The 22518-nt window shown below is 44.6% G+C and overlaps 1 protein-coding gene across 8 annotated transcripts in view; it reads left to right on the forward strand.

The window, feature by feature from the left end:
* Positions 1–311: 311 nt before the first annotated feature.
* The window catches only part of TEP1 (telomerase associated protein 1), a 48470-nt gene continuing 26263 nt past the window's right edge, over positions 312–22518 (forward strand). The window contains exons 1-13 of one of the 8 annotated variants that reach the window (XM_031668274.1): positions 317–449; positions 1370–1636; positions 6280–6870; positions 8312–8482; positions 9188–9322; positions 10000–10161; positions 10887–11048; positions 11324–11395; positions 13175–13299; positions 13548–13705; positions 17626–17735; positions 18407–18497; positions 18726–18903. In XM_031668274.1, coding sequence (XP_031524134.1) covers positions 6304–6870; positions 8312–8482; positions 9188–9322; positions 10000–10161; positions 10887–11048; positions 11324–11395; positions 13175–13299; positions 13548–13705; positions 17626–17735; positions 18407–18497; positions 18726–18903 — 1931 coding nt within the window. In that variant the 5' untranslated portion in view covers positions 317–449; positions 1370–1636; positions 6280–6303. Of the gene's footprint in view, positions 1637–6279; positions 6884–7813; positions 8196–8311; positions 8483–9187; positions 9323–9999; positions 10162–10886; positions 11049–11323; positions 11396–13174; positions 13300–13547; positions 13706–17625; positions 17736–18406; positions 18498–18725; positions 18904–22518 lie in introns of those variants that run through there. The other 7 variants (XM_031668278.1, XR_004184976.1, XR_004184975.1 and 4 more) reach the window with 7 other exon arrangements.

The following is a 22518-nucleotide window of genomic DNA, read 5'->3' on the forward strand; positions in this document are numbered from 1 at the left end:
GTATGGCTGTAGATTCCTTTGTATCTCTTTAAGAGATTTTATTAATCTTTTAGGCCAGGCATGGTGGCTCATGCCTGTAATCCCAGCACTTTGGGAGGCCAAGGTAGGAGGACTGTTTGAGCCCTGGAGGTTGAGACCAGACTGGGCAACATAGCAAAACCCTGTCTCTATTTTTTGTCTTTAAATTTTTGTTTAAAATTGTGTGTGGAGATAAGTTACATTTTTTTATGATTATGTTTCAGGAAAATAAAAGGAGCATTAAAATATGTGTTATAAAAAGGAAATGTTTTAGTTCAGGTTGCTATAACAAATTATCATAGACTGGGTGGTTTAAACAACAAATATTATTTCTCACAGTTCTAGAGAATGGAAGTCCAAGATCAGATTGCCAGCTTGGTCTGCTTCTGAAGATGAGAGCCTTCCTTGGGATTGCAGATGGCTGTTTTCTTGTATCCTCATATCGTGGAAAAAGAGCTAGCTAGCTCTTCCGTCTTTCCTTATAAGGCCACCAATTCCATTTATGAGTATTCTAAACTCCATGACCTAATGACCTCCCAGAGATCACACCCTAAAGACCATCGCATTGGGATTAGCGTTTCAATATATAAATTTTGGGGAGACACAAACATAAAGACCATTGCAGGGAGTGTTGGGACTGATGGGGTGGGTGGCAATGGAGGTTTCTAAGGAAGGAAAGTGGTACTGGCTCAGTTAACAGAGGATAGAATATCCTCAATTCTGAGCCGAAGCTCAGCTGTTACCTTAGACTCAAGGGTACCTCTCTAAGGAAAGCAATGATATTTTCCAGAAGACAGCTAATCTGCTTTATAGGCAGAAAGCATATTTCTCCTGCTACTATGTTTGGTCCTGTCTTTATGAAGCTAGCATTATTAACCTAAGGGTCACTTGTCTCTTTCCTAAGCCTGGTTCCATCTTCCCGGAAAGGGTTCAGCATTAATCATTCAGGATGGCTCCAGATAGATTCTGTGTGATCCACCTATCTCTCTTCTAATCAACAGGAGGGGAGGGACTTGCTCTCAGTTCAGCGAACTTGGATTGACTGACGTCTACACTTGGTTACAGGCGGTTGCTTTGGACTTTCCCTCTCCTTTTAAGGAGTTCCTCAAAGGAACTTTAGGATGAATTGAGTCTGACCGTCTTTGATGCTAGGAAGGAGAAGTGTACAGATAGGCAGCGAACATGCTAAAATCTTTTCCAAGAAACGGTGGTTGAAGAGATAATAGGAGAAAAAAGACGAAAATTAGCCAAAGGAGACGAATTTGGTAGGGAGGAAGCCCTAGGGACAGGAGAAAACAGCACCAGAAAGGGAAAAGAAGAGAAACAACAACAAACTAAACTCGGGTCCCAGAAAAGGCTGCAGGGGTCCTGGGCATTCGCGTCGCCGTCCTGGCATGTCGTCGGGCCCGGCCCTCGGCTCGCTGCCCCTCCAGCAGCTACCGCGCCCCGCCGGGGCCCGAGAGTCTCCGCCCGCACTGTCTCTTCCAAGATCCGCATCCGGCTCCTCCCCCGGCTGCCACCCTTCCCACTGGCAGAACCCAGAGCGAAGTTTCTGCTTCCTGCTGCGGGAATTGGACGCCCCAGGTCAGGCACCCAGGGTCTCCAGCCCCAGTCTAAGGTAGGGCCCGAGCGCAGGCAGAATTTGCCCTGGCCCTGGGTCTAGGGCTCTGGGCTCTGAGGCTGAGAGCCGGGTGGGAAGGGCCTGGCGGGGCCGGTTAGGAACCACCCGAGACTCAGCTAGGGGTGCATCCACCCTGCTCCTCCCGGCCCCGGCGGCTCCGGGAAGGGGAGGGAGTGTACACTGCGTGAAAGGGGAGGTGAGAAAGGAGGACAAGGCTGAAGGAGAGGGAGGGACAGGAAGAGAGACCACGTGACAATCATCCCCTCTTACTTCGTTGCTCTGTGTGCCCACTGAAAGGGGACAGTGGCTGTCACCAACAAATGGTAGTATGAGAACCGTTTGTAATAATAGAAACCCAGACTGTGCTTAAATGTGCTAGACTACCATACAGCCACTTGAAGACTGAGGTGGAGGCCGGGCGCGGTGGTTCACGCCTGTAATCCCAGCACTTTGGGGGTGCGGAGGTGGGGGATCACCTGAGGTCAGGAGTTTGAGACCAGCCTGGCCAACATGGTGAAACCACTCTCTACTGAAAATACAAAAAATTAGCCGGGCATGGCGGTGGGCGCCTGTAATCCCAGTTACTCGGGAGGCTAAGGCAGGAGAATCGCTTGAACTCGGGAGGCAGAGATTGCAGTGAGCTGAACCACAGAGCCAGACTCCACCTCAAAAAAAAAAAAAAAAAAAAAAAAAAAAATGGAGTGAGGTGGGTATTAATGTGTTAACACGGCAAGGTCTCTGAGATATACTAAGCGCAGAATGGAGTCTAACTTATGATCCTGTTTAAAGCAAAAGCAGAAGCAGCGGTGATGGTGAAGGCATATATTTGTATAGTCATAGAAACTGTGAAACTGTTAGTATAAAACTGTTAGCAATGTTTACTTCCAGAGAAGGGAACTAGAGATGGAAGTGGGGATGGAACTTTTATTTTCATTTGTGGTTCAGCTGAATCTCCTTTCAAAAACTCCAGGGTGGCAAAAAAATAAATAAATAAATAAAATGAGCAACATAGTGAGACTGCCCTTTTTAGGATAGGACAGTCTCACTATGTTGCTCAAATAAACTGTCCTTATTTTTCTGTTATTTTTGGTTTGAGATCTCTTTAAAAAAAATCTGAGTCAATTCTGAGATTCCCCACTCCTTTCCTTGGGGGCTCATGTAGGGCAACGACATGAGCAAAATGTACAGGGCATAGAAACCATCGTTTTGTATGTGTTTGTCACATTGACGTCCAGTGAGATATTGTTGTCCTTTTTGGCCCTGGATTGTTAGTCATTCAGGTCTTCTTGAAGTGTTCTATACTCCTGTCCCTAAGCTTTTTCACACTAAGTTTAAGTGGTTGACTTAACAATATTATTCCCAAAATATTTACGTATGAATGAGAGATTAGCCTTTGTCCAAATAAATAAGAAAATACATTCTTTTTTTTTTTTTTTTTTTTTTTTAAAAATAGAGGTCTCACTATGTTGCCCAGGCTGGTCCTGAACTCCTGACCTCAAGTGATCCTCCCACCTTAGCCTTCCAAAGTGCTAGGATTATAGGTGTGAGCCACCACACCCGGCCAGAAAATAGGTTCCTGATGGTATAATTCAAGCATTCTGTTAGGCAGAGGTTTCTAATTTGCAGTTTATGGAGATCCTGGGAGGTCCATAAATGGGCTTCATAGACACTCTGAAAATTGAGCACAAAACAGTATATACTCTTATTTTTTCTGTGAAAATCTCCATAGCTTTCACCAGATTCTCAAAAGCCTCTGAATCCCACTGACTAGCAATTGTGGGAACAACGGTTAACAAGGCTAAAAGGGTCTCTCTCCTTAGGAACTTAATGGTCTATTGGGAAGAAAGGCAAACAGGTGATGTGCTGTATGATAGGGGAAGTATGGGTGTTGTGAAAACAAGGAGAAGGCCACCTAAACCAGACTGGGGCTTGGTGTCAGCACAGGCTTTTTGGAGGAATTGATGATGAAACTGAAGCCTGTAGAGTGAGAGGAAAGTAGCATTTGGCCTTGTAAAGGAGGGGTGGTGTTGGTAGAAGAAAGAGTGTTGCAGGGATCTGCCTGTGCAAAGGCCCAGAGTCAAGAGATATCTTGGCAATTAATAAACTAAATAAAATTGGTATGACTGAAGCTTAGAGTGCTGAGAGTTAGATTGGGGTGTTAGTGAGAGATGATGCTGAGAGGTGACCAGAAGTTGGGTTTTGTGTGTGATGCTAAGGATGCAGAGGGGAGCGAGACAAAGGAGCCCTTACCTTAAGGAGTTTTATTTCAGTAAGGAGAAACAATTAGGCTGGGTACGGTGGCTCATGTCTGTAATCCCAGCACTTTGGGAGGCCGAGGTGAATAGATCATGAGGTCAGGAGATCGAGACCATCCTGACCAACATGGTGAAACCCCGTCTCTACTACAAATACAAAAATTAGCTGGGCATGGTGGCCCATACCTGTAATCCCAGCTACCTGGGAGGCTGAGGCAGGAGAATTGCTTGAACCTGGGAAGTCGAGGTTGCAGTGAGCCGAGACTGCGCCACTGCACTCCAGCCTGGCAACAGAGTGAGAATCAGTCTCAAAAAACAAAAAAACAAAAAAACAAAAACAAAGGGGAAACAATTAGCAAGTGGGCTACTAAGAAGCAAACATGCTTTTAAAAAAAAAAAAAAAAAAAGGAGTCGGCCAGGTGCAGTGGCTCATGCCTGTAATCCCAGCACTTTGGGAGGCCGAGGTGGGCAGGTCACAAGGTCAGGAGTTCGAGACCAGCCTGGCCAACATAGTGAAACCCTGTCTTTACTAAAAATACAAAAAAAAAAAAAAACAAAATAAACAAAAACAGCTGGGCGTGGTGGCAGGCACCTGTAATCTCAGCTACTTGGGAGTCTGAGGTAGGAGAATGGCTTGAACCCGGGAGGCAGAGGTTACAGTGAGCCAAGATCATGCCATTGCACTCCAGCCTGGGTGACAGAGCAAGACTCTGTCTCAAAAAAAAAAAAAAAAAAAAAATTGGAGTCTCACTACGTAGCTCAGCCTGGTTTTAAACTCCTGGGCTCAAGTGATCCTCCTGTCTCAGACTTCGAGATTTGCTGGGGTTATAGGCTACCACATCTGGCTCTAGCAGGGAGGTCCTTTAGACATATCTATATACAGTGTGTCACCACATGGATTAGAGGGTTTCAACAAAGGTGGTGGTAGGAGGAATGGAGAGAATTGGATAGATTTGAGAGACACCGAGGGAGTGGAATCAATAGGATTTGGTAGTTTACTGGATAATAATAACAAATAATAATAACTTCTATGTTGAACACTTAGTGCCAGGCAATGCTCAAAGTGCCTAATATTTTTTTCTCATTTATTTCTATAACAACTCTGTGAGGTAAGCATTTTCTTAAGTTTATAAATGTGAAAACCCTAGAGATACAGAGAATTTAAGAATCTTACCCAACCAAGATCCCAGGGTAAAGAAGGATTCAAACTAAAGTCTGTCTCACTTCAAACTCCAGTAGGCAGAGGGGGCAAAGGAAGGGGAATGGATTTGGGGCAGAGATAAGAGAAGGAGAAAGATGATGCATTTAAGATCTGTGGAATCTGGAGCACCTTTGAATCATCCAGAGGGGATGCCCAAGAGGCAAATGGATGAAAGAATATGAAGCTTAGGAGGGAGACCTAGGTCCAGGAATAGATCTGTGAGTCGCCAGCATAGAAATGTTATTTGGAGCCACTTAGTGGGTGAGACTAACCCAGGAAAGTATGTAAAAGGATTAGAATAGAACTCTTTGGAGCATTGATGTTAAGAAATGGCAGAGAAAGAATCCCCAAGAAGATCTAGCCAGAATAGTTTTAAGAAGAAAATCAGGACAGTAGCATCATAGAAAACAAAGGAAGAGAGAGTTTTAACGAGAGAGTAATCAACAATGTCATATTCTACTTGAGGGGTGAAATGAGATAAGGGCTAAGATGTATTTATTTATGGGAGTAACAAAAAGTTCCTTGGTTCCCAAGAGGACTTGTGGACTGGTGGGGACAGAATCCCATTTAGTTGGTTGAAGAGTGAATAGGAGGCAAGGAAGCTGAGGTGGTAAGTATTGACAGCTTGATGAAAGTACCCGTTTCTCTGGAGCTAAGAACCCACAGTCCAGATTATATTGCGAGGCCCCTCTACTAAGTAGGGATTAAACTGATAGTCCTGTAGCGGGGGTCGCGGGGAGGGGGTGGAGTCTCCTTTATCTTCTTATGAGAAGGCATGTCCCTTCTTCTCCAGTCATTCCTTTTTGTTTCTTTTTTAAGAAATATATTTTATTTTTTAAAACTTTGTAGAGATGGGGTTTCACTGTGTTGCCCAGGCTTGCCTCGAACTCCTGGACTCAAGCAATCCTCTTGGCTTAGCTCCCAAAGTGTTGGGATTATAGGCATGAGCCACTGCACCGGCCTTTTCTTAATATCTCTGCTCTTAAGCCTCTGCCTTACCTTTTCCCTACCCCTCTCTCTTAGAATATTCTCTGGATGAACCCAGTCCTAAGAAAAACAACATTCGTTGTTTTCCACTTGCAAATCACTGGCATTATCGGGAGGGCTGTGGCGAAGATATGCTCTCCTACAAATACATGCTCAGTGCAGCCAGGTGCTCATCTCCTGTCTTTCTCTCCTTCTAGGCATATACAAACTGAGTTTCAGCCATGGAAAAACCCCATGGGCATGTGTCTGCCCATCCAGACATCCTCTCCTTGGAGAACCGGTGCCTGGCTATGCTCCCTGACTTACAGCCCATGGAGAAACTACATCAGCATATATCTGCCCACTCAGATATCCTCTCCTTGAAGAATCAGTGCCTAGCCACGCTTCCTGACCTGAAGACCGTAGAAAAACCACATGGGCATGTGTCTGCCCACCCAGACATCCTCTCTTTGGAGAACCGGTGCCTGGCCACGCTTTCTGACCTGAAGACCATGGAGAAACCACATGGACATGTTTCTGCCCACCCAGACATCCTCTCCTTGGAGAACCGGTGCCTGGCCACCGTCCCTAGTCTAAAGAGCACTGTGTCTGCCAGCCACTTGTTCCAGAGTCTACAGATATCTCACATGATGCAAGCTGATTTGTACTGTGTGAACAACAGCAATTGCCTGCTCTCTGAGCCTCCAAGTTGGAGGGCTCAGCATTTCTCTAAGGGACTAGACCTTTCAACCTGCCCTATAGCCCTGAAATCTCTCTCTGCCACAGGAACAGTTCAGGAAGCAACTTTGGTAATAGCTCCAGGCACGCATCTTGACTCCAGCCATGTCTGTTGTGCTCTCTTGTCTCTAGCTTTCAGTGTCTCAGTTTCCCTCTGTGCTGCTCTGTGTCTGGCTATCTTCTCTCCTCAGAGCCTCTCCTAAGATACCCTTTGTTGCAGGACCATCTTCACTGGCATCATTACTTTTATTGCATATCTACTTTGGAGATTTTGTGCAATAGATCAAAAACAATTCCTGTCCTGGCTGGGCGCAGTGGCTCATGCCTGTAATCCCAGCACTTTGGGAGGCCAAGGCAGGTGGAGTCCAGGAGTTCGAGACCAGCCTGGGCAACATGGTGAAACCCCATCTCTACCAAAAATACAAAAATTAGTTGGGTGTGGTGGTGTGCACCTGTAATCCCAGCTACTTGGGAGACTGAGGCACGAAAATTGCTTAAACCCGGGAGGCGAGATCGCATCACTGCACTCCAGCCTGGGCAACAGAGCGAGACTGTCTCAAAAAGATGAAAGCCCAAAAGACCATAACAGAAAACAGTCCCTGTCCTTAGGAAGCCTCTGCTCGGGAGAGCCAGCGTAATGTCACTATAGCAGAGTCAGTTAGGTGCTTTTGAGATCAGGCATGAGATACATCTACTAATTAATTTTCCAACAGCCCTATCAGGGCCTATACCAGAGACCACTTAATTGTGTGTGCATGTGCAAACACATATCCACTTTTACACATCTACATGCCTACATTTAGTATACAATTCAGAATCACTAGATAGACACACATTGCTTCTGTATATACTTGTGTTTCGGGTTGAGGGACAAGGCTAATCTGAACTTTTTCTGTCTCTGCCAATTACAAACTATGTAATCTTGGGCAACCTCTTTAGAGCTTTAATTTCCTCACCTTTAAAATGAATTTAATGAAAATCTACTTCATTACAACTACTGCCATCTTAACATTCATTTAGGGCTTTGCATTTTGCAGAGTCACACATACATGTATCACTCCATTTAATTTCCCAGAGGCCCTATCAGATAGGTGGTAGTGAATGAGAGAAAGCTGAGGTTCAGAGAGGCTAAGCAGCCCAAGACTGCTGGGGGATTAATATAGGGCTTTGCCCTTTTTCTTCTGACCCCCAAAACATCTTACTAATATCCTAAAAGGTGTGTGAAGAGCCCCATGCTCCCAGATTGTGACATCAATGAAGAGATGAAAGCAGGGGCAGATTATGAAGCATGTGGGCGAAGGCTCTGAAGGTTGAGTAGAGCAAGGTGGTGTGTGAGAGCAGTAAGTCAGGACACATCAGTGCTGGCGTGTGAAGGGAGAGGGAGAGGAGATTAGAGGTGCTATTAATGGAGATTTAGACTTTTCCCATGTCCTGGTGCTGCCTTCAGATCCATCTGGGTTTGAGGGTCTGTGGATACATGCTGTGATTCATAACTGCCACTACTATCCCCAGGGTCGTTGGTTTGATTCAGAAGAGAAGAAAGGGGCAGAGACCCAAATGCCTTCTTACAGTCTGAGCTTGGGAGAGGAGGAGGAGGAGGTGGAGGATCTGGCCTTGAAGCTCACCTCTGGAGACTCTGAATCTCATCCAGAGCCTACTGACCAGGTCCTTCAGGAAAAGAAGGTAAAAGTTCGAGAGTTGGGGAAAGGTTAATGGTGTGGAGGGGAGGTTGGGGGTGGAGTACTTGAACCAGGTCCCCTCCCCAGTTGGAAGGGGAAGGTAGGGATACAACCCAGCTCTTATTTCTCACTTCCTAATGCCCTTTTCTTTCTTTTCTTTTTTCTTTTCCTTTCCTTTCCTTTCCTTTCCCTTTCTCCCTCTCTCTCTCTCTCTGTCTCTGTCTCTCTCTCTCTCCCTCTCCCTCTCTCTTTCTCTCTCTCTCTCCTTCTTTCCTTTTTGAGATGGAGTCTCGCTGTGTCGCCTAGGCTGGAGTGCAATGGCACGATCTCAGCTCATTGCAACCTCTGCCTCCTGGCTTCAAGTTATTCTCCTGCCTCAGCCTCCAGGGTAGCTGGAATTACAGGCATGCGCCGCCGTGCCTGGCTAATTTTTGGGTCTTCAGTAGAGATGGGGTTTCGCCATGTTGGCCAGGCTGCTCTTGAGCTCCTGACCTCAGGTGATCTGCCTGCCTCGGTCTCCCAGAGTGCTGGGATTACAGACGTGAGCCACCATGCCTGGTCCTAGTCCCCTTTTCTAAGTTCTCAATTGGACTCCACATCTCGGGTCCATTCTCTCTGTCCTTGATTTTGTAAGTTAGTCTGCATGGATGCTTAAGTTGGTCCTTATTACCTGTCTTCTCATTTCTTCCCTCTCTTTCTCAATTCCAAGATGGCTCTATTGAGTTTGCTGTGCTCTACTCTGGTCTCAGAAGTAAACATGAAAGATGCATCTGACCCCACCCTGGCTGCCATTTTTGAAAACTGTCGTGAACTTGCACCCCTGGAGCCTGAGTTTATCCTCAAGGTATTGTGATGTGAAGGAGGGGATGGGGGTGTAAAGCTAGCAGACAGGGAGTGTGGTTACGGTGTGTGGAGGGATGGTGACTAGCCTCATGCTGAGGATGGGAGGAGCTTCTCTGAGGAAGAATTTCTGGGTGAGTCTGAGGCCTAGTCCCTGTGGTTCAGTGAAGAGTGGGGAAAGAGTATACTAGGCTTGGTTTGTTAGTAAGTGTCCATTCTCTCAAGGAGCTTATAGTATTGTTAGGGAAGCAAAATACTTTTCCAAATATCATACAAATACAGCTGGAATATTACATAGTGAACATTTCTGAAGCAGAGAAGAGCGGTGTGAGAAATATCTTCTATGATGCTTTAGAAAATGGCAGGTTTAATGAATGATTTGAACCCTGGATAACTTTTTGGTAGATATTGATGCAGGAGGTCTTCCAAAGAAGGAAAAGGCCTGGTTGACTTGCAAGGCAGTCAGTAGACTCAGAAGAAGACATGCTGGAAAGGTGGGTAAGGGACAGAATATGGAGGACTTAGAATGCCAAGTCAGGCAGCCTGGGCTTCGTATTTTGTGGACAATGTGGAGGGCTCAGGAAAGGTTTTATACAGGCACACTCGATCAGCAAGTAAGTTCAGGGCAGAAAGCTACGGGAGGAGTGGCTGAGATTCTAGTCCTCTTACGTTGTGTCCTAGGCATCTTTGTATGCCAGGCAGCAGCTGAACGTCCGGAATGTGGCCAATAAAATCTTGGCCATTGCTGCCTTCTTACCGGCGTGCCGCCCCCACCTGCGACGATATTTCTGTGCCATTGTCCAGCTGCCTTCTGACTGGATCCAGGTGGCTGAGCTTTACCAGGTATGGTGCTCATTTCCCTGAGCTTGGGCCTTCCCTTGGTTCCTTCTCTTATGCTCACTGCATCCTTGGAGAAAATTCTCAGGCAGTTTGGCTTCCCCTCATTTTCCTCAGCATTGGTGCCCAGACAGGACAGCTTCTCCCTCTACTAGGCTGGGTTGCCCAACATGGAGAAGATGATTGAGAAGGACTGGATCAAAGTTTGAGGAAAAAAATGGTCTTATTTTGGACCTCATGCTTTTTTTTTTTTTTTTTTTTTTTTTTCGAGTTTCACTCTTGTTGCCCAGGCTGGAGTACAATGGTGTGATCTTGGCTCACTGCAACCTCCGTCTCCCGGGTTCAAGTGATTCTCCTGCCTCAGCCTCCTGAGTAGCTGGGATTACAGGTGTGCACTACCACGCCTGGCTAGGTTTTGTGTTGTTAGTAGAGATGGGGTTTCACCATCATGGCCAGGCTGATCTTGAACTCCTGACCTCAGGTGATCCACTGGCCTTGGCCTCCCTAAGTGCTGGGATTACAGGTGTAAAGGCGAGCCACCCCGCCCAGCCTGGACCTCATGTTTCTAATGAAGAAATGAAAATCAGTACCACAGAAATTGTGATTTTGGAGCTAGGGCTGGGAAGTTGCTCGCTTTTCTGTGCTCTCATATATCTCCATGAAGTGGCCTCGTTTTGTTTTGGAGGCTTGATTTGGGTCTTGCTTCTAATGGTCTCCTCTCTCTTTGACAGAGCCTGGCTGAGGGAGATGAGAATAAGCTGGTGCCCCTGCCCGCCTGTCTCCGTGCTGCTATGACGGACAAATTTGCCCAGTTTGACGAGTACCAGCTGGCTAAGTATAACCCTCGGAAGCACCGGGCCAAGAGACACCCCCGCAGGCCACCCCGCTCTCCAGTCAGTCACTGCCCCAGCCCTTGACCCACGCCCCTTTTCTCCGGGAAGGGCAGGACAAGGGAGTATGCTGATGCTGGGGAGTCCTACACCAGGAGCAAAGAGAGTCAGAGAAACTCAGGGCAGCGGGGTAGAGCTCGGGTGCATACGGTGCAGGGCAGGCTTCTTTTCTAGCTGGCTTCCTTTTTGGTAGAGATGCACCTTCAGGGCTACTGACTGGGTTTCTTCAGGGACAGCCTCCATTTCCCTTTTTGAAACTGCTTCTCCTGTCCCTACAGAGGATGGAGCCTCCATTTTCTCGCAGACCTTTTCCAAGGTACATGGTGTTTCTTAGAGATGAGCAGAAAAAGGTGAGTTCCTTCTTCGGGGGTTGTATATGTGCATGTACAATCTTTTCTGGAATAATATTTAGGAACAAAATTCCATTGGGATTAAAAATACTTTCTGCCTTGGAATTCTTGGCTGTGATTGTGGGTAAGGTTCTGAGAGCACTGGGAAAGGCATGTGGTTTTATGTTTTTTCACTTCACTCTCCTTGGTATTGTACTTTTTCTTTTTGAAACAGAGCACACACTGTTGCCCAGACTGAAGTGCTGCAATGGCGCGGTCTTGGCTCACTACAACCTCCACCTCCCAGGCTCAAGCGATTCTCCTGCCTCAGCCTCCTGAGTAGCTGGGACTACAGGCGTGTGCCACCAAGCCCAGCTAATTTTTGTATTTTTAGTAGAGACGGGGTTTCACCATGTTGACCAGGCTGGTCTCGAACTCCTGACCTCGTGATCCACCCGCCTTGACCTCCCAAAGTGCTGGGATTACAGACGTGAACCACTGCGCCCAGCCAGTATTGTACTTTACTGCCAGGTGACATGTCAGTAAAGTTGGATAAGTGAGTTAAAAACATTATGAAATATTTACCTTTCACAGGACGTTTTAAAAACAAACCAAACAAAATCTTTTTTTACTTTCATACAAATAAGGTATTGTACTTAGCAGTTAAGAGCATAGAATCTAGATTCAGGTCACCTGGGTTTGCATCTTCCGTCCACCCCTTACTGGCTATGAGACTTTGGTCAAATGATTTAACCTCTCTTGCCTCAGTTTTCTCATGTATTAGATGAGAATAAAGCAAAACCTACATTGTTGGATTGTTATAAAGATTAAATAAGTTAGTATATTTAAAGTATTTCTAGCAATTCCTGGCAGTAAATAAGTGTTAGCTATCACTACCATCATCATTATTAAAACAGAGGATTAGGAAAATATATATTAGCGTTACAAGAAAGAACACATTCTCCATTGGTCAACTCGTCTTTTCATCCCATTAACATATCCTAAATTTAGTTCTTTTACCATAGAAGATTCTGAAAGCTACCTACTTTTAGTTTTTATTTATTTATTTGTTTTTGAGACAGAGTCTCGCTCTATAGCCCAGGCTGGAATGCAGTGGTGCTATCTTGGCTTACTGCAATCTCTACCTCCTGGGTTCAAGCAATTCTCTTGCCTCAGCCTCCCAAGTAGTTGGGAGTACAGATGTGCACCACCACACCCAGCTAATTTTTTTTTTTTTTTTTTAGTAGAGAGGGCGTTTCACCATGTTGGTCAGACTGGTCTCGAACTCCTGACCTCCTACTCCTCCCTCCCGAGTAGCTGGGATTCAAATGATCCACCTGCCTGGGCCTCCCAAAGTGCTAGGGTTACAGGCATGAGCCACCACACCCGGCCTACTTTTAGTTTTTAAACTCCTCGTAACCTGCATTGTGCTTGTTTCTTCATTTATCTATTAGAGTCTCCGTGATTTAAATCGGAGCTGATTTTCTCTTTCCCCTCCTCTACAAACAAAGCTGTCCTATGTTCATTCTATCCCCACCTTGTTTCTCACAAGCCAGTCATCCCATGTTGACCGCTTGTGTGAATGAAACGGTGACCCCAAAGAGCTGCCATCCTGTACTCACCATGGGAACTCTTGTTGCCAGAGATTTGTATCCTCTATTCCTACTCCTTGGCCAAATCTATTTTGAGGAAAGAAATTACCACATAGGGATAGGATGGTTTTACAATCTGTTTTACTGAAGAAAGTTCCCATGGTCATGGATGAAAGGACCCCTGTGGGACTTGGGGATGTTTCCACAGTTTGAGAAGGCCTATGATACAGTGTCAGAGAAAAAGAATCCTCCAAGGTTCACCCTGAAGAAGCTGGTTCAGCGACTGCACATCCACGAGCCTGCGCAGCACGTTCAAGCCCTGCTGGGTTACAGGTGAGGAGCTCCACCCTGAGCATGCATTCCGTCTAAATTCCGTAACTTTTCAACATCCATGGCCCCTATCCCAGTGGTTCTGAAACCCAGCAACATGACTTTAGGCAGATATGCCCTGTAGACATGACTGGCTTTCCAATTGCTGGCTTTCATTTTCTGACTCACCTGTAAACATGACTCACCTTTCTTTTCTGAGTTCTTTTCTTGCCGACTCTGAAATGATAGACCTCTTTCTTGCCTGTCCTCAGATACCCCTCCAACCTACAGCTCTTTTCTCGAAGTCGCCTTCCCGGGCCTTGGGATTCTAGCAGAGCTGGGAAGAGGATGAAGCTGTCTAGGCCAGAGACCTGGGAGCGGGAGCTGAGCCTACGGGGGAACAAAGCGTCGGTCTGGGAGGAACTCATTGGTAGAGTGACCTTGACCATCACATTCCCTCTTCTTCCCCATTTATGCCTCCACATTTTAGAGCCTCACTAGAATGAGGCTGTGGAATGATGAAGTTATTGTTTTGCCTGGTAGTTGTATTACTGAAAATGACTTGATTTATAAGGTCTGCCATTGACTACACCAAAGTAAACAGTGGTACCTGCTTTGAGTAATGTTGGCATCATCCATCATTGTACCAGATGTAGTTAGGTGATGCACAAGTTTTTATCAACATACGACAAAAGTACCTTCTCTCTGATTGTGCTTGTATCAATATCTCTGTAACTCATTCCAAAAAAGGTAGGACTGGCACATGGCATGTTGGAATCTGTACAGAAACTCTTATTGCATTTAGGACATGGAAGTTTTAGGTAATTTGCCCACACTGATACAGGAAAAAAAAAAATTCAGATAAAGGAGGACCAAGTTATCTTTCTCTGTTTTTTTTTTTTTTTTTTGGTCTACTTTTAACGATAGCAGGCTGTTTCTTTCATTTTTTACTTTATAAAATTTTTACTTTTTTTAAAAAAAATTTTAGAGACAAGGTCTTTCTAATGTTGCCCAGGCTGGTCTCAAACTCATGGCCTCAAGCAATTCTCCTACCTTGGCCTCCCAAAGTGTTGGAATTACAGGCATGAGCCACTGCACCCACACACACACCCACACACACTCACACACACACACCTGCCCCCAATTGACAGCCTCTTCCCTGATAGTTGAAACCACATGGGGTGGAGTAGAATAAAGGGGCCTGGATAGAAGCTGATATATATAGATAATTCTTTTTTTTTTTTCTTTTTGAGATGGAGTTTTGCTCTTTTTGCCCAGGCCGGAATGCAATGGTGCAATCTTGGCTCACTGCAACCTCCACGCCCTGCCTCAGCCTCCTGAGTAGCTGGGATTACAGGTGCACGCCAACACGCCCAGCTAATTTTGTATTTTTAGTAAAGACGGGGTTTCACCATGTTGGCTCAGCTGGTCTTGAACTCCTGACCTCCAGTAATCCACCTGCCTCGGCCTCCCAAAGTGCTGGGATTATAGGCGTGAGCCACTGCGCCCGGCCATATGAAGATAATTCTATATGCACCCATCTCCACTTCCTCCCTCTGGTTGAGAACCATTGTCCCTGAATATGTAAGGACCTGTAAATTTATTCTTTTAATATCATTTATCCTGGTTGAGGCAGATGCCCATAGTCTAATCCCATGGTGGCTAGAGTCTCTTTTTTTAATCATATACTACAAAAACAATTTTTACGATACACCAGAATATATGTATATGTACCTTTTTTTTTTTTTTTAGAAACAGGGCCTCACTTTGTTGCTAAGGCTGGTCTTCAATTGCTGGGATTACAGATGTAAGCCACTGTGCCCAGCCAAAAATAAATATAAATAAATAAAAGGAAATATAAAAAAAAAGATGTAAGTATGAAATATAAGATAAAAATGTGATTGGGTATACAGAACCCTTTTTGGAGACCACAGATCTCATTAATAACTCATTAACATTTTTTGGAATGAAATTAGTGAATTTTGCAATCTGAAGGATAAATGTCCAGTTTATTTTCTAATATCACCAGTATGATATTGGACTTACTTTCTCATCAGAAATGATCTAGAAAACCTTTTATACATAGTAACAGTTGAAAAAACTTGAGTCGACAATGGATGCAATAGTTCATTTACAGTACATATACAACCTAATTGTTCTGTACAGTTTGTGAATCAGAATTATGACCGGAGGCCAGGCACCATGGCTCACGCCTGTAATCCCAGCACTTTGGGAGGCTGGGGCGGGCAAATCGCTTGAGCTCAGGAGTTCGAGATCAGCCTGAGCAACATGGTGAAACCCCGCCTCTACCAAAAATACAAAAATTAGCTGAGCATGGTGGTTGATGTCTGTGGTCCCAGCTGCTTGGTAGGTTGAGGCAGGAGGATTGCTTGAGCCTGGGAGGTGGAGGTTGCAGTGAGCCAAGGTTGTGCCACTGGGTGACAGAGTGAGACTCCATCTCAAAAATAAGAAAAAGAATTATGACTGGAGAATCCCAAGACTTCCAGAGGGCTAAAAGCTTCCAGCTATAATTCAAATGAGACTTAGATCCCCTTTACAAAGGGAACACCGTTTACGTGATGGAAGCTGCTGATGGTGTGGGCTGGTGCACCAGCACAGTGTGGGACTGACAGACCTGGCCTCTAAAGTGGTTCGAATGCACCTCTGTCCAGGAAAAGAAAATCACACTTCCTATTTATGTTTACTTTTATCTAAAAGAAAAAAAATTTCCCAATATTTAGCATGCAGATTGAACCCACATAGTCACTCAGTCCATATGATACAGTGTTACCTGTTATGTGTAATAGTTGAGGTTTTCTGAGCATCCACAATCTGAGGGCATTAATGGCACCCCTTCACTCTTTTTTTTTTTTTTAATTTTGGTTTCTACATAATTTGATCTATAGCAATTTTTCTTTCAATTGTAGATGGATTTGGAATTATATTATTCAGTATTAACCGAACTAACCCTTTAAAATTGATATAACCCTTAAAAATATTATTATTAAGAAATGATGGCCTGGGCATGGTGGCTCACGCCTATAATTCCAGCACTTTGGGAGGCCGAGGCAGGCAGATCACTCGAGATCAGGAGTTCAAGACCAGCCTGGCCAACATGGTGAAACCCCATCTCTACTAAAAATACAAAATTAGCCAGGTGTGGTGGTGGGCACCTGTAATCCCAGCTACTTGGGAGGCTGAGGCAGGACAATTACTTGAATCCAGGAAGCAGAGGTTGCAGTGAGCTGAGATCGTGCCACTGCACTCCAGCCTGGGTGACAGAGTGAGACTCCGTCTCAAAAAAAAAAAAAAAAGAGAAAAGAAACTATGGCTTGAAGATAATAATAACACAGGGACAAGTGAACAATAAGAAAGTGACAGAGATCAGAGGTGAAATTCTATCTCCAGTGCAAATCTTTTTCACCTATATTTAAGCAAAAAAGTAATGACTAATCAAATATAAGAAATTGGTTAAAAAACTTAAAAATTATGAAGACTATTTGAAATATAGATTTACATTCATATAAATGGTGAACTTTGTTTTTTTTTCCCGAGACAGAGTCTTGCTTTGTCACCCAGGCTGCGGTGCAGTGGCATGATCTCAGTTCACTGCAACCTTCGCCTTTTGGTTTCAAGCAATTCTCCTGACGCAGCCTTCCAAGTGGCTGGGATTAAAGGCACCTGACACCACGCCTGGCTAATTTTTGTGTTTTTGTAGAGATGGGGTTTCATAAATGGTGAACCTTCTTTTAAGTGGATATTGTGCCTTGAAATATTAACTAATGAATGTACTACATTATGTTAGTATATACTTCATAAATCAACTTACACTATGAAATTTCTCTTTTGGCCATCTAAAAAGTTTAGAAACCTTTGCTCTAGACTAGAGAATACATTTTGCCAGTTGAACCCAATCTTAGGGCTAGAGCCAACAGATACAGTGGTAACATAAGTTGTTTATTGAAACAGCCATCCCATAAACAGTGTTGCATAAATTTTGTTCCAAACTTCAGGCCAACCCTGTTTTTAATCTTTCTAAGCCTTTAAAACATTTTGAGTAGAGGAGATTGTATGTGAATTCCTCACTTCCTCTATCTTGGACTTTCTACATGCCTGGTCTCTGAACTTCTTGCTCTGGTCTCTGACCTCTCTCTAATTATCCCTCATTTGCTTTTTTTTTTTTTTTTTGAGACAGTCTTGCTATGTTGCCCAGCCTGGACTCCAATTCCAGGGTCCTGGGCTCAAGTGATCCTTCTGTCTCAGCCTCCTTGGCAGCTGAGATTATAGGTGCATGCCACTGTGCCTGGCCTCTTTATTTGTTTTTCTCACTCTGTGCCCCACATTCCACAGAAAATGGGAAGCTTCCCTTCATGGCCATGCTTCGGAACCTGTGCAACCTGCTGCGGGTTGGAATCAGTGCCCGCCACCATGAGCTCATTCTGCAGAGACTCCAGCATGCGGTATGTGTGAGGGGCTGGTAGCCATGGGGCCCAGCAACTAGATGTGCATGTGGACAGGCCACTGCTGCTTTGGAGGCCAGGCTTTTTCACGTGGCAGAGGAAGGTATGGCCACCAAGTTGTTTCCATGTGGGCTGTAAGTAGGTCTGGAAATACAGATAGGTTGAGGGAGATAAGTTTGGGGGTTCAGTACATCCTTTGAGAAGTTACAATAGAGTATAAGAACTTTCATTTTAATTTTCTGAGCTCCGTGACTTACCAGGAAGAGACGCTTCTGTGATGTAACTGATTTCAGAAGGAGTCTTTATTTTTTATTTATAGAGATGGAGTTTTGCCATGTTGGCAAGGCTGGTCTCGAACTCGTGAGCCCAGACAGTCCACCGGTCTCAGGCTCCCAAAGTGCTGGGATTACAGGCGTGAGCCACCACACCCCGCCCAGAGGGAGTCTTAAAAGAAACAGGGCTCTTTCTGTTACTTTCTCTTCTTTTGTTACCTCTTCTCACACCCTAAAATGATGACTTTTTTCTTTCTTCTTCTTATCCCTTTTCTATATCTCTTGTCTAAGTTCATTTTGTCCTTCTGTGCCTTCTCATAAAGCTAATAGAGTGGACCCCTGAAGCCCCCCATACTCCCGGCTCCTCTGCTCATGACCCCTCCCTCCCTTGCTTTCTAGAAGTCGGTGATCCACAGTCGGCAGTTTCCATTCAGATTTCTTAATGCCCATGATTCCATTGATGCCCTTGAGGCTCAACTCAGAAACCAAGGTATTCTCCCCCTTCTTCCAACTCCTGTTTGCCTCTCATATCTGACAATAAATGAAGCAGCAGCACCAATATTTTCAGCCTCTTGCCTTGCAGTCTCAGGGTGTGTTGGGGTAGGGGGCAGAAGTCAGGCACTTGCGAGCCCCAAGGGTTGGGGCTCAGGCCACATTACTGGTAGGAAAAGATGAGGGAATGGAAGCTGCCTAACTGAGAAATTTACCTGTCATACAGCATTGCCCTTTCCTTCTAATACAACACTGATGAGGCGGATACTGACTAGAAGTGACAAGAACCGTCCCAGGCGGAGGTTTCTTTGCCACCTAAGCTGTCAGCAGCTTCGGACAGTAATGAGGGTACCTGTGATGTATGAGAAGCTTAAGAGGGAGAAGCTGAGAGTACACAAGGCCAGGTATGTATGCACTATCTGGGAGCCAAGGGTGGGCAATCGGGGCTACCCTGGTACAGGCTAGAAGTCATCTGGGAAGCCCAGCTGTTTTTCTGTAAAGATTTGCTTGTCAGTCATCGCAATGGCTCAGAACTGCCTGGTTTTTTGCACAGCACACCTTGTCTTTAACATTGTCCGAAAGAGAGATCATGAAACGAAATCTACTCCTGGACCTCCACTCTATTATCTGTGATTGTTGTATTGGTTTATGTGGATTCCTTTTAGTTATGCTGATCTATGGTGGTGTATGCTGGTGTCCTCTCTACTTCTGCTCTGATTCATGATTTTCTTTCTTTTTCTTTTCTGTGACATGTTTGTTTTTCTTTCTGTTTCTATCTCTTTCTGTATTTTTTGACCCATTCATCTTTTTTGTTTTTGTTGTGTGTGTGTGCGTGTGTGTGTGTGTGTGTGTGTATTTTGACATCCACACAAAGATAGTTACCATCAGCAGGCTCAGACAGATGTACAATCTGTTTTGTAGGCGTGATGAAGTCTCAGCTGTCTTTTTAAGTGGTTCATCAGTATCTTTCACTTTTTTTTTTATTATTATTATACTTTGAGTTCTAGGGTACATGTGCATAACGTGCAGGTTTGTTACATATGTATACTTGTGCCATGTTGGTCTGCTGCACCCATCAACTCGTCATTTACATCAGGTATAACTCCCAATGCGATCCCTCCCCCCTCCCCCCTCCCCATGATAGGCCCCGGTGTGTGATGTTCCCCTTCCCGAGTCCAAGTGATCTCATTGTTCAGTTCCCACCTATGAGTGAGAACATGCGGTGTTTGGTTTTCTGTTCTTGTGATAGTTTGCTAAGAATGATGGTTTCCAGCTGCATCCGTGTCCCTACAAAGGACACGAGCTCATCCTTTTTTATGGCTGCATAGTATTCCATGGTGTATATGTGCCACATTTTCTTAATCCAGTCTGTCACTGATGGACATTTGGGTTGATTCCAAGTCTTTGCTATTGTCTTTCACTTATTTTTATTCAAAACAAACACAGGACTCACTTAATCTTCTAGAGGGCTCAGTAACCGGGAATCTCCTGAAACAGTAGCTGAACAGAGGGCCATTTAAGAGTCAAGCCTGGCCAGGTGTGGTGGCTCACGCCTGTAATCCCAGCACTTTGGGAGGCCGAGGCAGGTGGATCACGAGGCAGGCGGATCATGAGGTCAGGAGTTTGAGACCAGCCTGGCCAACATGGTGAAACCCCCTCTCTACTAAAAATACAAAAATTAGCCAGGCGTGGTGGCGGGTGCCCGTAATCCCAGCTACTTGGGAGACTAAGGCAGGAGAATCACTTGAACCTGGGAGGCGGAGGTTGCTGTGAGCCGAGATCGTGCCACTGCACTCCAGCCTGGGCAGCAAGAGCGAGACTGTGTCTCAAAAAAAAAAAAAAAAAAAAAAAGCCCAAGGGGCCAGTCCAAATGATATTCTTGTACTGACCAATGTGGTAGCCACTAGCCACATGTGGCTGTTTAGCAGTTGAATATGCTAGTGAAGTCTGAGTTGAGATATGCTAGGTTTTGAAGGCAGTCTGAAAAAAGAATATGAAATAGTCATAATTTTTGTATTAATTACAGGCTGACATGAAAATATTTTCATATATTGGGTTAAATAAAAAGCAGTATTAAATTAATTTTAGCCAGGTGCAGGTGCTTGCACCTGTAGTCCCACCTACTTGGGAGGCTGAGGTGGCAGGATCTCTTGAGCTCAGGAATTTGAGGCTGCAGTGAGCTATGATCATGCCACTGCACAGACTAGGCAACAGAGGAAAACCCTGTCCCCCCTTTTTTTTTTTGAGATAGGATTTTATACCCATCTCCCAGGCTGGAGTGCAGTGGCACAATCTCAGCTCACTGCAACCTCTACCTCTCGGCTCAAGTGATTCTCCTGCCTCAGCCTCTCAAGTAGCTGGGATTATAGGCACACACCACTGTACCCAGCTATTTTTTATATTTTTTGTAGAGTTGGGGTTTTACCATGTTGCCTAGGCTGGTTTCAAACCCCTGAACTCAAGCAATCCAACCACCTTGGCCTCCCAAACCAAAGTGCTGAGATTATAGGCATAAGCCAAGGACCCTGTCTCTCTTTTTTTTTTTAATTGAGGCAGAGTCTCACTTCGTCACCCAGGCTGGTGTGATCTCGGCTCACTGCAACCTCTGCCTCCCCTGTTCAAGTGATTCTCGTGCCTCAGACTCCCAAGTAGCTGGGATTACAGGCACATGCCACCACACCCCACTAATTTTTGTATTTTCAGTCGAGACAGGGTTTCATCATGTTGGCCAGGCTGCTGTCAAACTCCTGACCTCAAGTGATCCATCCGCCTCGGCCTCCCAAAGTACTGGGATTACAGGTGTGAGCCACCATGCCCATCTTGTCTCTTAAAGAAAAGAAAAATTAATTTCACCAGTTTATTTTTACTGTTTAAAATGTGACTATTAGAAAATTATATGTGTATAATTGAAGTTTAATTTGATTTAATTGTAATTTAATTCTATTGGATAGCGCTGGGAAGACTACTGATTTTGCTAGATTAAAAAACTAGTATAAAAAACTTTATGCGCACAAGTAATAAAAATAAAATAGACTTACATAAAACTGTTTGTCAGATTCAGTGATTATCTAGATTTTATTAAATTTTCTTTCTTTTTTTTTTTTTCCCCGAGACGGAGTCTTGCTCTGTCGCCCAGGTGACAGAGATCGCAGTGGCGCGACCTCGGCTCACCGCAAGCTCCACCTCCCGGGTTCACGGCATCCTCCTGCCTCAGCCTCCGGAGTAGCTGGGACTGCAGGCGCCCGCCACCACGCCCAGCTAATTTTTTTGTATATTTTTTTAGTAGAGATGGGGTTTCACCGTGTTAGCCAGGATGGTCTCGATCTCTGGACCTTGTAATCTGCCCACCTTGGCCTCCCAAAGTACTGGGATTATAGGCGTGAGCCACCGTGCCCGGCCTACATTTACTTTACTGATCTTTTTTCCTTTTTCTTTTCTTTTGAAGATATTTTTAAAACAAATGTCAAATAATAAGACACATTTTATTTCACCTTTCCTTATTTCGTGTGTGTTTCTTTAAAAAGGGACATTTTTAATACAATAAGAATGTCGTTAATATACCTGACAAAACTAAAAATAATTCCCTGGTAAAATCATCTGTTATTTAGTCCATATTCAAATTTTCCAATTGTTTAAAAATATCATTTCACAGTTTTATTCAAATCAAGATCTAAACAAGGTATACACATTACATTTGGTTGTTAAGTCTCTTATGTCACTTTTAATCTTTTATTGTTCTTATGCCATTGAGCTACTATGAAAACCAGGTTCAGGGACCCCACAGAATATCCCATATTCTGGATTTCCCTCCTTCTTCATGATGTCATCTAACTTGTTTTTCTATTTCATGTTCACTGGGCATTAGCTCTAAAGGCTTGAACAGATTTAGATTTTTTTTTTTTCAAGTAGTTCATAGGTGATCCTATATATGTACTATTTAAGTGGGACTACTACTCAGTAATGCTGATATTGATCAGCGCTTTTAGGTAGTAATAGCCTCATCTCTCAACAGTCGTTAA

Source organism: Papio anubis, chromosome 7 (assembly GCF_008728515.1).
Source record: "Papio anubis isolate 15944 chromosome 7, Panubis1.0, whole genome shotgun sequence".
Lineage (NCBI taxonomy): Eukaryota > Metazoa > Chordata > Mammalia > Primates > Cercopithecidae > Papio > Papio anubis.